The 12,046-nt window shown below is 44.9% G+C and overlaps 2 protein-coding genes across 2 annotated transcripts in view; one reads left to right on the top strand and one right to left on the bottom strand.

Moving 5' to 3' along the window:
- SOS1 (SOS Ras/Rac guanine nucleotide exchange factor 1) overlaps positions 1-1,441 on the bottom strand; it is a 117,232-nt gene extending 115,791 nt beyond the window's left edge. The window contains exon 1 of the mRNA XM_077282954.1: positions 1,220-1,441. Within this exon, the coding sequence (XP_077139069.1) occupies positions 1,220-1,306 (87 nt within the window). The 5' untranslated portion in view covers positions 1,307-1,441. The remainder of the gene's footprint in view (positions 1-1,219) is intronic.
- A 726-nt stretch (positions 1,442-2,167) lies between these two features.
- RDH13 (retinol dehydrogenase 13) overlaps positions 2,168-12,046 on the top strand; it is a 110,154-nt gene continuing 100,275 nt past the window's right edge. The window contains exon 1 of the mRNA XM_077282933.1: positions 2,168-2,189. The gene's annotated coding sequence lies outside the window, so the exon portion shown is untranslated. The remainder of the gene's footprint in view (positions 2,190-12,046) is intronic.

Raw genomic sequence — 12,046 nt, 5'->3', positions numbered from 1 at the left:
AAGCCAAAATCCTAACACTGTGCGCACTACACAAATTGCACTGAACGCTCACTTTAAACTTGCAGAGATGAAAAAAAAGGTTTTTAATCCAACAAAGTGAAAGAAAAGCATAAGTTCTTCATTGTGATTTCATTAAAATAGTAATACGGGATAAAAAAAATCTCTACATGTCGAGTCCGGCTGACTCAAAGCAGCAGATATTTATTACGCCCATGCTGCCGTGTTAGTGAAGTCACAACGAGGGATTTTGTATTTTACTTCACTTTTCTGGATTAAAAACCTTTATTCATCTCTTCGGACAAAGCTGCTCGACTCATCCCAGGCTCTCTTCATACAGCGGAGGCCCAGGGGCATATATCTGTGGGGTGAGCTGTATCCACAGGCGGTCCCCCCATAGACTCCCTACAGATCAGCGGGGGTCCTGGTCAGGAGATCCACACCAATGTCAACGACGCCTGCCCAGTGGCGTGCACCTTCCCTGTGAGCGCCCCTACGCCTTGTATTCAGCCCATACCCCACTGAGCGCACACTCGGGGAGCGCTGCTGAGCCGTCTCATAACCAGGACCCCCACTGATCTGCAGGAGGCGTAATGGGGGCATCCATCCCTGACTTTTCAGCAGTCTGTGCGGTTTCTAAGGATAAGGATCCCATGGATCTACAGGGAGTTTGTTCCTACAAAATAGAAAACACTCGAGTTTAGTGACCGATCAATATCACCTGCCATCGGCGCGGGTCGGTCAGTCTTAGGCTACGTTCACATTTGCGTTGCGTCGGGCGCAGGTTTGGCGATGCATGCGTCATGCTCCCCTATATTTAACATGGGGGCGCATGGACATGCGTTGTCTTGCGTTTTGTGACGCATACGTCATTTTTGGCGCAAGCGTCAGGGCGCAGAGGATGCTGCATGATGCAGTTTTTTTGCGCCGAAAATGGACGCATGCGTCACAAAACAATGCGTTTTGCATGCGTTGCCGACGCAACGCCCAACAACGCAAATGTGAACGTAGCCTTACAAGCTGGAGAGAAGCACATACCAGGAAACATGGCTTGTTTTCCCGCAGTGACCAATCAGATAACGTCTTTCACTTTCTGACCTCCAGTGGAAAAATGAAAGCTGTGATCTAATTGGCTGGAATAGAGAGCAGCTCTGCCATTGGCTGCGGGACAAGGAGAGCACGGCCGGTTTAGGATGGGGCACACAGATCGGGGGTGCCTTACCTTCTTCAGGGAGGAGACCAGCAGATTCCGCCACTTGGGGGCATTCTCTTCACTGAAGAAGTCGTACTGGAGCTGGGGCGCCTGCATGGCTGGACGGGGCCTGCGGCGCACTGGCAGGAGCTTGGTCCACGAGCGCTGTCACACAGGAGCAGATCCCTTTAAGAGGAGGCAGCAGCGGTCGGTATTAAGGCAGCCGATCGTCCGTGCACAGAGCGCCCCCTAGCAGGGGCAGCATATGGAGGGGGCACGCAGCGCCCCTGTGCGGGCAGATGGGGGGCGGCCGCCTGCACATATGACAGCTGTGCGCACACATGCAGCGAGGGATGCGGCACAGCACGCACGGCCCAGCACACACGGCCCGTCACCCCGCGATCGCTCCGGGGCTCCGGGGAGGCCGCGGCCGCTGATGCTGCCCTGACAGCGCCAATGACAAGCCAATCACCCGCAGCTCATCTCCGCCCCGGTGCATGGACAGTGCAGGGCAGCGAGCAGGCGTCACACGGGGACCCCAGCGCCCCCGCCGGCCGTGTGAGCGGAGACACCCCGGCTCCCTCCTCTCCGTGTGCCGCCCAGGCCGCCTTCCCGTGTCCGGCAGGCGGCAGCAGCAGGCGCCGGTGTTGTGGCCGGAAGCCGCTCGCGGTGTCACTCAGGTGTTGTTATTATTGTTGTTTATTTCCCCCTGCGTTCTCTCCCGACAGTTGCGCTCCGCGGCCGTTGGAAGAGGCTCGCACCGCGCCTGCGCGCTGCTGGGAGGACAGAAGAGCTGCCTGCCACTATCACGTGATTAGCGTGTCTAGCCACGCCTCCGTCCCCAGCCCGAGCAACACAATGTTTTTTTTTTCTTTCATGCAACTTTATTACTATTGCAGCTGAGCGTACATAACATGGCAGACACTGTTCCCAGGAATGTGGCTATTTATATTGTAGCCAAACTACAGCAAATGCTGCGGAGCAGAGGATCTAAGCAATGGTAATGTCATAGGAGAGGGCAAAGCAATATATATACCGATACATGCATCATATAGTATGTATATACACACTTACATCATATACATTATCTATAGTATATGCATGATATAATATGCAGTATATACCCATACATGCATCATATATATACGCATCATATTATTTACAGCATTATATATTATACATGATATACAGTATATACCCATACATGCATCATACACATTATATATACATGCCTGAACATTGACATTGCAACACCAAGAAGGAAAAGTCATGGAATTACGGAAATCACGGATAGATGGCCATGATGCTGATAGGCAAATGATTAACAAAATTGAAACATTTTCAAAATAACTCCATGTATTCAATATTGCGTACTAGCATCACTCGCAGAAATCCCTGCACTTACAGCTTCATCACTGAGGAATGATCTGCCACGCTGAATGCACCTAGGCAGGAAAATCATCAAGATCCGCTGCTGGCAGCTCCCTTTGCTATTGCAGAATGATGACATATTAGATGTGCTCCATGGGAGTCAAATCCGGCAACGCTGAAGGCCACAGTAACATATTTAAAAGGGTTTTCCCCACGAACAAAAGTAGATTTTAATCAATAGATCTTGGAATAATAATAATTTCCACAATTGGATGCGTTTAAATAAAATATTCCTGTGCGGAGATAATCGTATAAATGTGCCCCTACTGTGTAATGGCCGTGTCTGACCGTACAGGAACATGGTCTGATCACACCACAGCTCCTGGGCGGGGCGGGGCGGGGGGGAGCAAAAGAAAGAATACAGACAGGACAGCAGGGGATCACAGCTGATTTGTGTCCCTGAGGTAAAATAAGTTTTTAAACAAGGAAAGGTTTTACCTCAGAAAACAGCAGCTGTGATCCTGTGCTGTCTTGTCTGTATACTCTTTTGCTCCCCCCTGCCCAGGAGCTGTGGTGTGATGAGACCATATTCCTGTACAGTCAGATACAGCAAAATAACTTTTTTATAACACATCTAATTGTGGAAATTATTATTATTCCAAGATCTAATGATTAAAGGGAACCTGTTGTGTGTGTGTATATATATATATTTATATATATTAAAATGTGTGTGTGTAAACACCTTTAACCTTCAGATATGGAGTTAATCTGCAGGTTAATAGCATTGTGATGCTGCCTGGCGCCCACACTGAGAGCCCCACTGCCAGGGGCTGATGTACTTTTTTCCTCCTGGAAGGCTCGGGCTTCCAGTCCTAGGGGTGTGGCCGGCGAAGCTTCAGTCACCACTCCATGCATAGTGAGTGACTATGACTGAAAGGGCTCATACTCACTTGCGCGAAACTTGGATGAGTTTCGCATGTTAATGCCCGGCGCTGCTGCCGACACTCAGGAGCGGAGCGGGCGGCTGCATAGCAATATATGCAGCCGCACGCTCTGCTCCTCTGTGCCAGGTGCAGTGCCGGGTATTGCCGTACGAGACTCATCCGAGTTTCTCACAAGTGAGTATGAGCCCAAAGCCTGAGGATGCCAGAAGGAATAAAGTTAATTTCCTCCCAGCAGCGGGGCTCTCCAGTTCCATTTACGGTAACCCCTTAAGCCCCGAGGGTGGTTTGCACGTTAATGACCAGGCCAATTTCTACAATTCTGACCACTGTCCCTTTATGAGGTTATAACTCTGGAACGCTTCAACGGATCCCGGTGATTCTGACACTGTTTTCTCGTGACATATTCTTCATGATAGTGGTAAAATTTATTTGATATGACTTGCTTTTATTTCTGAAAGAAATGGAACATTTCGCAATTTTCCAACTTTTAATTTTCATGCCCTTAAATAACAGAGATATGTCACACAAAATACTTAATAAGTAACATTTCCCACATGTCTACTTTACATCAGCACAATTTTGGAAACAAATTTTTTTGTGTTAGGAAGTTATAAGGATTAAAAGTTGACCAGCGATTTCTCATTTTTACAACACCATTTTTTTTTTAGGGACCACTTCACATTTGAAGTCACTTTGAGGGGTCTATATGATAGAAAATATCCAAAAGTTACACCATTCTAATAACTGCACCCCTCAGGGTATGTGCACACGTTGCAGATTTGCCTGCGGATTTTTCTGCACTAAGGATAAGTTCACACGGCGTTTTTGCTGCGTTTTTTTATGCTAATTTTCAGCTGCTTTTACAGTACCAGCAAAGCCTATGAGATTTCAGAAATCTCATGCACACACATTGGGTTTCTGTTTGGTCAGTATTTTGTGCTTTGCAGCGTTTTTTTTACATAGGGTATGTCACTTCTTTCATTGTTTTTTCAGCGTCTTTCGCCCATTGACTTGAATGGGTGGTGAAAAAATGCTGCAAATACGCTAGGTTGACTTTTCTTGCAGTGTATCTGACACCTACTGCGGCTAAATACAGTGAGAGCAGGAGCGGCGGATGGGAGTATTCCTCTGCCGCTCCTGCGTTATAAATAAATAATTACAAAGAAAAACGGCATGGGTTCCCCCCCTAATTTTGATAACCAGCCAGACAAAACTCACAGCTGGGGGTTGCAGCATCAGCAAGGCTAGTTATCAAGAATAGAGGGGTCCTCACGCTTTTTTAAAAATTATTTAAATAAATAATTAAAAAAAACATCGTGGGGTCCCCCCCATTTTTGACAACCAGCCTTGCTAAAGCTCACAGCTGGGGGATGATATTCTCAGACTGGTAATGGGCTGTGGATATTGGCCTCCCCAGCCTAAAAATAGCAGCCAGCAGCTGCCCAGAAAAGGCGTATCTATAAGATGCGCCAATTCTGGCGCTTTGCCCAGCTCTTCCCACTTGCCCTGTAGCGGTGGCAAGCGGGGTAATAAGAGGTTAATGTCACCTTCCTATTGTAAGGTGACATTAAGCCGGCTTAGTAAGGCCGGTTTCACACGTCAGTGGCTCTCGTACGTGAGGTGACAGGTTCCTCACGTTTCGGAGACACTGACACACGTAGACACATTAAAATAAATGTGTCTCTGCAGATGTCAGCGTGTTTTCACGGACCGTGTGTCCGTGTGCAAAACACGGAGACATGTCAGTGTTCGTGGGAGCGCACGGATCACACGGACTCATTAAAGTCAATGGGTGCCATCTGTGTGCTTTTTTTAAAGTTATAGGGTTAAAATTGAAACAAATTGTTTCAATGCACGGACAGCACACGGATGACACACGGATGGCCTACGTGCACACACGGACACGGATAGCTCCGGGACCGTTTCTTCCGGTACCGGAAATATCTGGATGTGTGAGACTGGCCTAATGGAGAGGCGTCAATAAGACACTTATCCATTACTAATCCTATGTTAATGAAAGGGTTAAATAAACAAACAGTAAGAAAAAAGTCTATTAAATGAAATAAAACACAGTTTTGACCATATTTTTATTATTCTGCCATTCCAAAGCGAAGCCATCGATCTTCTGTAAGAAAAATAAAATAAGAAAGCAAAAGTATACTCCCTGATCCGTCGTAGTCCAATATACCGAGTGTCCCACAACGTATCTGGGGGAGATAAAGCTTACAACCGGGAGCGATGCTAAAGTGACCGCTACCGGCTGTAAGTACTGGGGAATGAAGGAGACGGAGCGGGAGCAGGCTCAGTAACGAGCGGTGACGTCACCGAGCCTGCGCTCCCTCACTGCCTGACCTGAAGTTACCTCTGGACCGTGGGAAAATGCCGGGGAAAAGGATACCACAGGTAATGTATCTATTTGGTTCTATCTATTTTATTCTATCTATTCCATCAATCTATCTATTCATTCTATCTACAGGATGTTGTTGTTTTTTTTCTCTGTGTGCACTCAACTTTATTGGCATGCACAAAGAGAAAACAAAAAAACGCCCGTAAACCTGCGTTTTTGGCGCAGCTTATTTCCTGCCAAGATGATCCGTTTATGCTGCAGAAAAAAAAACGCAGCAAAAACGCCCTGTGTGAACTTACCCTAAATCCACAGGTGCGTTTTTTATGCGTTTTTTGCGCGGGTTTGATGCTTTTTTATGCATTTTTGAAAGCTAAATAAAGATGTATTATTGAGCAAAAAAAAAAAATTGTGATGTTATTTCTTGTCCAACCTCCTCTTTTTCATTTGTCCAACCCACACTCCATTACACACAGTTAGATAGATAGATATATAGATATATGAATAGATAGATCTATGTTTCTATCTATAGATATACTGTATGTATGGATAGATATATCTATGGAAAGATGTAGATAGATATATGGATAGTTAGGCTACTTTCACACATCAGTTTTTTCCGTCAGGCAGGATCCGGCAAATTTTTGAAAAAACGGATCCTTTGCAAATAGTGAAAAACTGATGCAACTGATCTATTTTTTTTTGAGAGAGAATGGAAAATGTGCATGATTTGAATGGAAAAATGCATGAAAAACCAGATTCGGAGGCCGGATTCATCATTTAACATCTCAGTTTCATAAGTTTTTCGCCGGATCAGTCGCTGGGCATTTTTTTTCGCCGGACAGAAAAAAAACCTTTCTCTGTACGTTTTCTCCGTCCGCCAGAAACAGCTTTTTTGACGGATCCGGCAAAAAACTGATGAAACGTGTGGCCATCAGGGGCAATCCGGCACTAATACAACTCTATGAGAAAAAAACGGATCCGGCGGAAAAAAAACGGATCCGTTTTTTTCAAAACTCGCCGGATTGTGCCTGACAGCAAAAACCTGATGTGTGAATGTAGCCAGATATATCTATGTATCTATAGATATATCTAACTATCTATAAATATATCTATAGATAGATGTAGCCATAGTTATATCTATAGATATATCCATAGATATCCATCTATAGATATATAGATATATCTATAGATATATGCATAGATATATAATAGCAAGGCCGATGTTGATTAATGAACATGTTTAATAAAAAAAAAAAATGGCGTGGGCTCCCGCGCACTTTTCTGCGCCAGTGGGGGAAAGCCGGGGGCCAATATTTGTAGCCTGTGAAGGGGTTAATACCCAGGGCCCCTTCCCAGGCTATGAATATTAGCCCGCAGCTGTCTGTGTAGCCTTTACTGGCTATTAAAATAGGGGGACCCCCCCAAAAAAATTATGTGGGGTCCCCCTATATTTTATACCCAGAAAGGCTACGTAGACAGCTGCGGGCTTATATTCATAGCCTAGAGAGGGGCCATGGATATTTGCCCCCCCGGCTACAAATACCAGCCACCCCAGAAATGGCATTCCTGCACTTAGCCCCTCTCTTCCCACTCCCCTGTAGCGGTGGGATATGGGGTAATGGGTTAATGTCACCTTGCTAATGTAAGGTGACATTAAGCCCGGTTAATAATGGAGAGGCGTCAATAAGTCGCCTATCCATTACTAATCCTATAGTAGTGAAAGGGTTAAAAAAAAATGACACAGCCAGAAAAAAGTATTTTAATATTCTTAATTTCACCATACTTACCATACTCTTATCGCCTGCAAAAAATTAAAAATAATAAACCAATCGTATACTCACTTTCCACCGTAGTCTAAGTAATAACGAGTGTCCCACGACGATCTTCCCTATAGAACAGTGACATTGGGCTATGTCACTGCTCTATAGACCTTCAGACAATGGCTCCTGCAGTGCATCACTGAAGAGGTTACCTGAGTTCAGGGTCTTACTTTATGGCAAAGCTGCGTGGGAATTTTCCCACACAGAAAGTGCCACAAGTGAGAATAGGGACTACTTCTCACAGCGGTGGAGGAATACATAGCAGAAGGATACCTTCCGTTATTGTATTCCTGGAGCCCCTGGAGAGCGGTCGCATCAGCTGATGTGACGGCTCTCCATGGGAGATCGTCGTGGGACACTCGTATTAATTGGATATCTGCGGATCAGGGAGTATATTGTTTGTTTATTAATTTAATATTTTTTACAGGTGAGCAATGGTTTCGGGGATCAAGGTGATGGTGAGTATGTACTGTTGTGTGTACTGTATGTCTATATGTATGTACTGTATGTTGTATGTACTGTATATATGTACTGTATGTTGTATGTACTGTTGTATGTGCTGTTGTATGTACTGTATGTATGTACTGTATGTCATATGTTGTATGTACTGTTGTATGGTATGTTGTAGGTACTGTTGTATGTACTGTTGTACGTACTGTATGTCATATGTTGTATGTAATGTTGTATGTTATATGTTGTATGTTTTGTATGTATGTTGTATTTACTGTTGTATGTGCTGTTGTATGGTATGTTGTAGGTACTGTTGTATGTACTGTTGTACGTACTGTATGTCATATGTTGTATGTAATGTATGTTATATGTTTTGTATGTATGTTGTATTTACCGTTATATGTTGTATGTTCTGTATGTATATTGTATGTACTGTTGTATGTACTGTATATTGTATGTACTGTTGTATGTTATATGTTGTATGTTCTGTATGTATGTTGTATGTACTGTTGTATGTACTGTATGTCATATGTTGTATGTACTGTTGTATGTATGTTGTATGTACTGCTGTATGTTCTGTATTTCATATGTTGTGTGTTGTGTGTACTGTATGTTGTATGTACTTGTCATATGTTGTATGTACTGTATGTGTGTATGTGTTTTTTTTGTTTGTTTTTTACATTCAACACATTAGCCGGATGATGGGACTACTACTGTCCCATCATTGGCTAATGTGTCAATCACTGTCACTGCAGCAGGCATAGCCCGATGGGTCTTGTAGTCCCATCGGACGATGCCTGCACGCACACACACACCCAAAGACACCCCCCCGCAGACCCCCGGACAGCCCGCAGACACCCAACAACCCCGCACAGACCCCCCGGCAGCCCCGCACAAACCCCCGACAGCCCTGCACAAACCCCCGGCAGCCCCGCACAGACTCCCGGCTGTTGTGAATTTGGATTCTGGGCTCCCCCGGTGGCCGCTTGTGGAATTGGACTTGTCATCCTCTTTCCTGTTTCACCTGGTTCCATCAGTAGTGGGTGTCGCTATTTAAGCTCATTTCTCTGGTGGTTTCTTGCCGGTCAACAATGTTATCTGATGCCTCTCAGTGCTTGTTCCTGCTTCTAGACAACTACTAGTTAAGTTGGACTTTTGTCCATGTTTTGTTTTGCCTATTTGTTCCAGTTCACAGCTGAAGTTTTGTTACTGTGTCTGGAAAGCTCTCGTTGATCAGGGATTGCTACTCTGGCGTTATGAGTTAATGCCAGAGTTTAAGGTAATCTCTGGATGGTGTTTTGTTAGTGTTTTTCTGCTGACCATGAAAGTATACTATCTGTCTTCTGCTGTCTAGTAAGCGGACCTCAAATTTGCTAAGACTATTTTCCTGCTGCGTTTGTAGTTTCATCTGAACTCACCGTCATTATATGTGGGGGGCTACTGTCTTCTTTGGAATATTTCTCTAGAGGTGAGCCAGGTCTTATATTTCCCTCTGCTAGCTATTTAGGTCTTAGGCCAGAGCTGGGCATCTAGCGATAAATAGGAAATGCTACCTGGCTATTTCTAGTTGCGCGGCAGGCTTAGTTCATGGTCAGTATAGTTCCATCTTCCGAGAGCTTGTCCCTCTATAGGCTTGCTATGATCTCTGCCTGTAGAGATCATGATAGTTTGACCGGCCCATAAAGTGTTAAAGACCCAGGTTGAGAAAGGAGAGTTATAAGAAGTCTGCTGGTATTTTTTTTTTTTTTTTTTTTTTTTTTTTTTTTTCCTCCAGTCTGCCTTGCTGCAGTCTTTTTTCTCTCTCTCCTCCTAATCTCTGTATGCTCTGTGTGCACCTGACACTAATGGATCTCCAGAGTGTAACTGCGGGTTTGAATAATCTCATCACGAAAGTACAAAATTTACAAGATTTTGTGGTACATGCTCCTGTATCTGAGCCGAGAATTCCTTTGCCGGAGTTCTTCACAGGGAATAGAGCTAGCTTCCAGAATTTCCGAAATAATTGTAAGCTTTATTTGTCTCTGAAGTCTCGTTCAGCTGGAGACCCTGCTCAGCAGGTTAGGATTGTGATTTCCTTGCTCAGGGGTGACCCTCAAGATTGGGCCTTCTCATTGCCAGCAGGGGATCCTGCGTTACGCGATGTGGATGCGTTTTTTCTGGCCTTGGGCTTGCTTTATGAGGAACCTCATTTGGAACTTCAGGCAGAAAAAACTTTGATGGCACTATCTCAGGGGCAAGACGAAGCTGAAGTTTTCTGCCAAAAATTCCGTAAATGGTCTGTGCTTACTCAGTGGAATGAGTGCGCCTTGGCGGCAACTTTCAGAGAAGGTCTCTCTGATGCCGTTAAGGATGTTATGGTGGGGTTCCCTTTGCCTGCAGGTCTGAATGAGTCCATGACAATGGCTATTCAGATTGATAGGCGTCTGCGGGAGCGCAAACCGGTGCACCATCTGGCGGTGTCTATGGAAAAGACGCCAGAAAGTATGCAGTGTGATAGAATTCTGTCCAGGAGCGAGCGACAGAATTTTAGACGGAAGAATGGATTGTGTTTCTATTGTGGGGATTCTACTCATGTTATATCAGCATGCTCTAGGCGTACAAAGAAGCTTGATAAGTCTGTTTCCATTGGCACCATTCAGTCTAAGTTTATTTTGTCTGTAACTCTGATTTGCTCTTTGTCATCCATTGCTACGGACGCCTATGTTGACTCTGGCGCCGCTCTGAGTCTTATGGATTGGTCCTTTGCCAATCGTTGTGGTTTTAATTTAGAGCCTTTGGAGACTCTTATTCCTCTGAAGGGGATTGACTCCACCCCATTGGCTAATAATAAACCACAATACTGGACACAAGTAACCATGCGTATCAATCCGGATCACCAGGAGATTATTCGTTTCCTGGTGCTGTATAATTTACATGACGATTTGGTACTGGGATTGCCATGGTTGCAGTCTCACAACCCAGTCTTGGACTGGAGAGCAATGTCTGTGTTGAGCTGGGGATGTAAGGGTATTCATGGGGACGTACCTTTGGTTTCTATTTCGTCGTCCATTCCCTCTGAAGTCCCTGAGTTCCTCTCTGATTATCAAGACGTCTTTGACGAACCCAAGCTTGGGTCGTTACCTCCGCACCGTGAGTGCGATTGTGCCATAGATTTGATACCGGGTTGTAAATATCCAAAGGGTCGTTTGTTTAATTTGTCTGTGCCGGAACATGCTGCTATGCGGGAATATATAAAGGAGTCTTTGGAAAAGGGACATATTCGTCCATCTTCTTCTCCCTTGGGAGCTGGGTTTTTCTTTGTCTCAAAAAAAGACGGCTCTTTGAGACCATGTATTGATTATCGGCTTCTGAATAAGATCACTGTTAAGTATCAATACCCATTGCCATTGCTTACTGATTTGTTTGCTCGTATAGAGGGTGCTAAGTGGTTCTCTAAAATTGATCTTCGTGGGGCGTATAATTTGGTGCGGATCAGGCAGGGGGATGAGTGGAAGACCGCATTTAATACGCCCGAGGGCCACTTTGAGTATTTGGTCATGCCTTTTGGTCTTTCTAATGCCCCTTCAGTTTTCCAGTCTTTTATGCATGATATTTTCCGCGATTTTCTGGATAGATTTATGATAATATATCTGGATGATATTCTGATTTTTTCTGATGACTGGGACTCTCATGTCCAGCAGGTCAGGAGAGTTTTTCAGGTTCTGCGGTCTAATTCTTTATGTGTGAAGGGGTCTAAGTGCGTTTTTGGGGTCCAGAAAATTTCCTTTTTGGGGTATATTTTTTCTCCCTCTTCCATTGAGATGGATCCCGTCAAGGTGCAGGCTATTTGTGACTGGACTCAGCCCTCCTCTCTTAAGGGTCTTCAGAGATTTTTGGGCTTTGCCAACTTTTACCGCCGATTTATTGCTGGTTTTTCGGATGTCGT

Source organism: Ranitomeya variabilis, chromosome 2, assembly GCF_051348905.1.
Source record: "Ranitomeya variabilis isolate aRanVar5 chromosome 2, aRanVar5.hap1, whole genome shotgun sequence".
NCBI lineage: Eukaryota > Metazoa > Chordata > Amphibia > Anura > Dendrobatidae > Ranitomeya > Ranitomeya variabilis.
The sequence above is the reverse complement of the archived record's forward strand: the minus strand, read 5'-3'. Positions and strand labels throughout refer to the sequence as shown.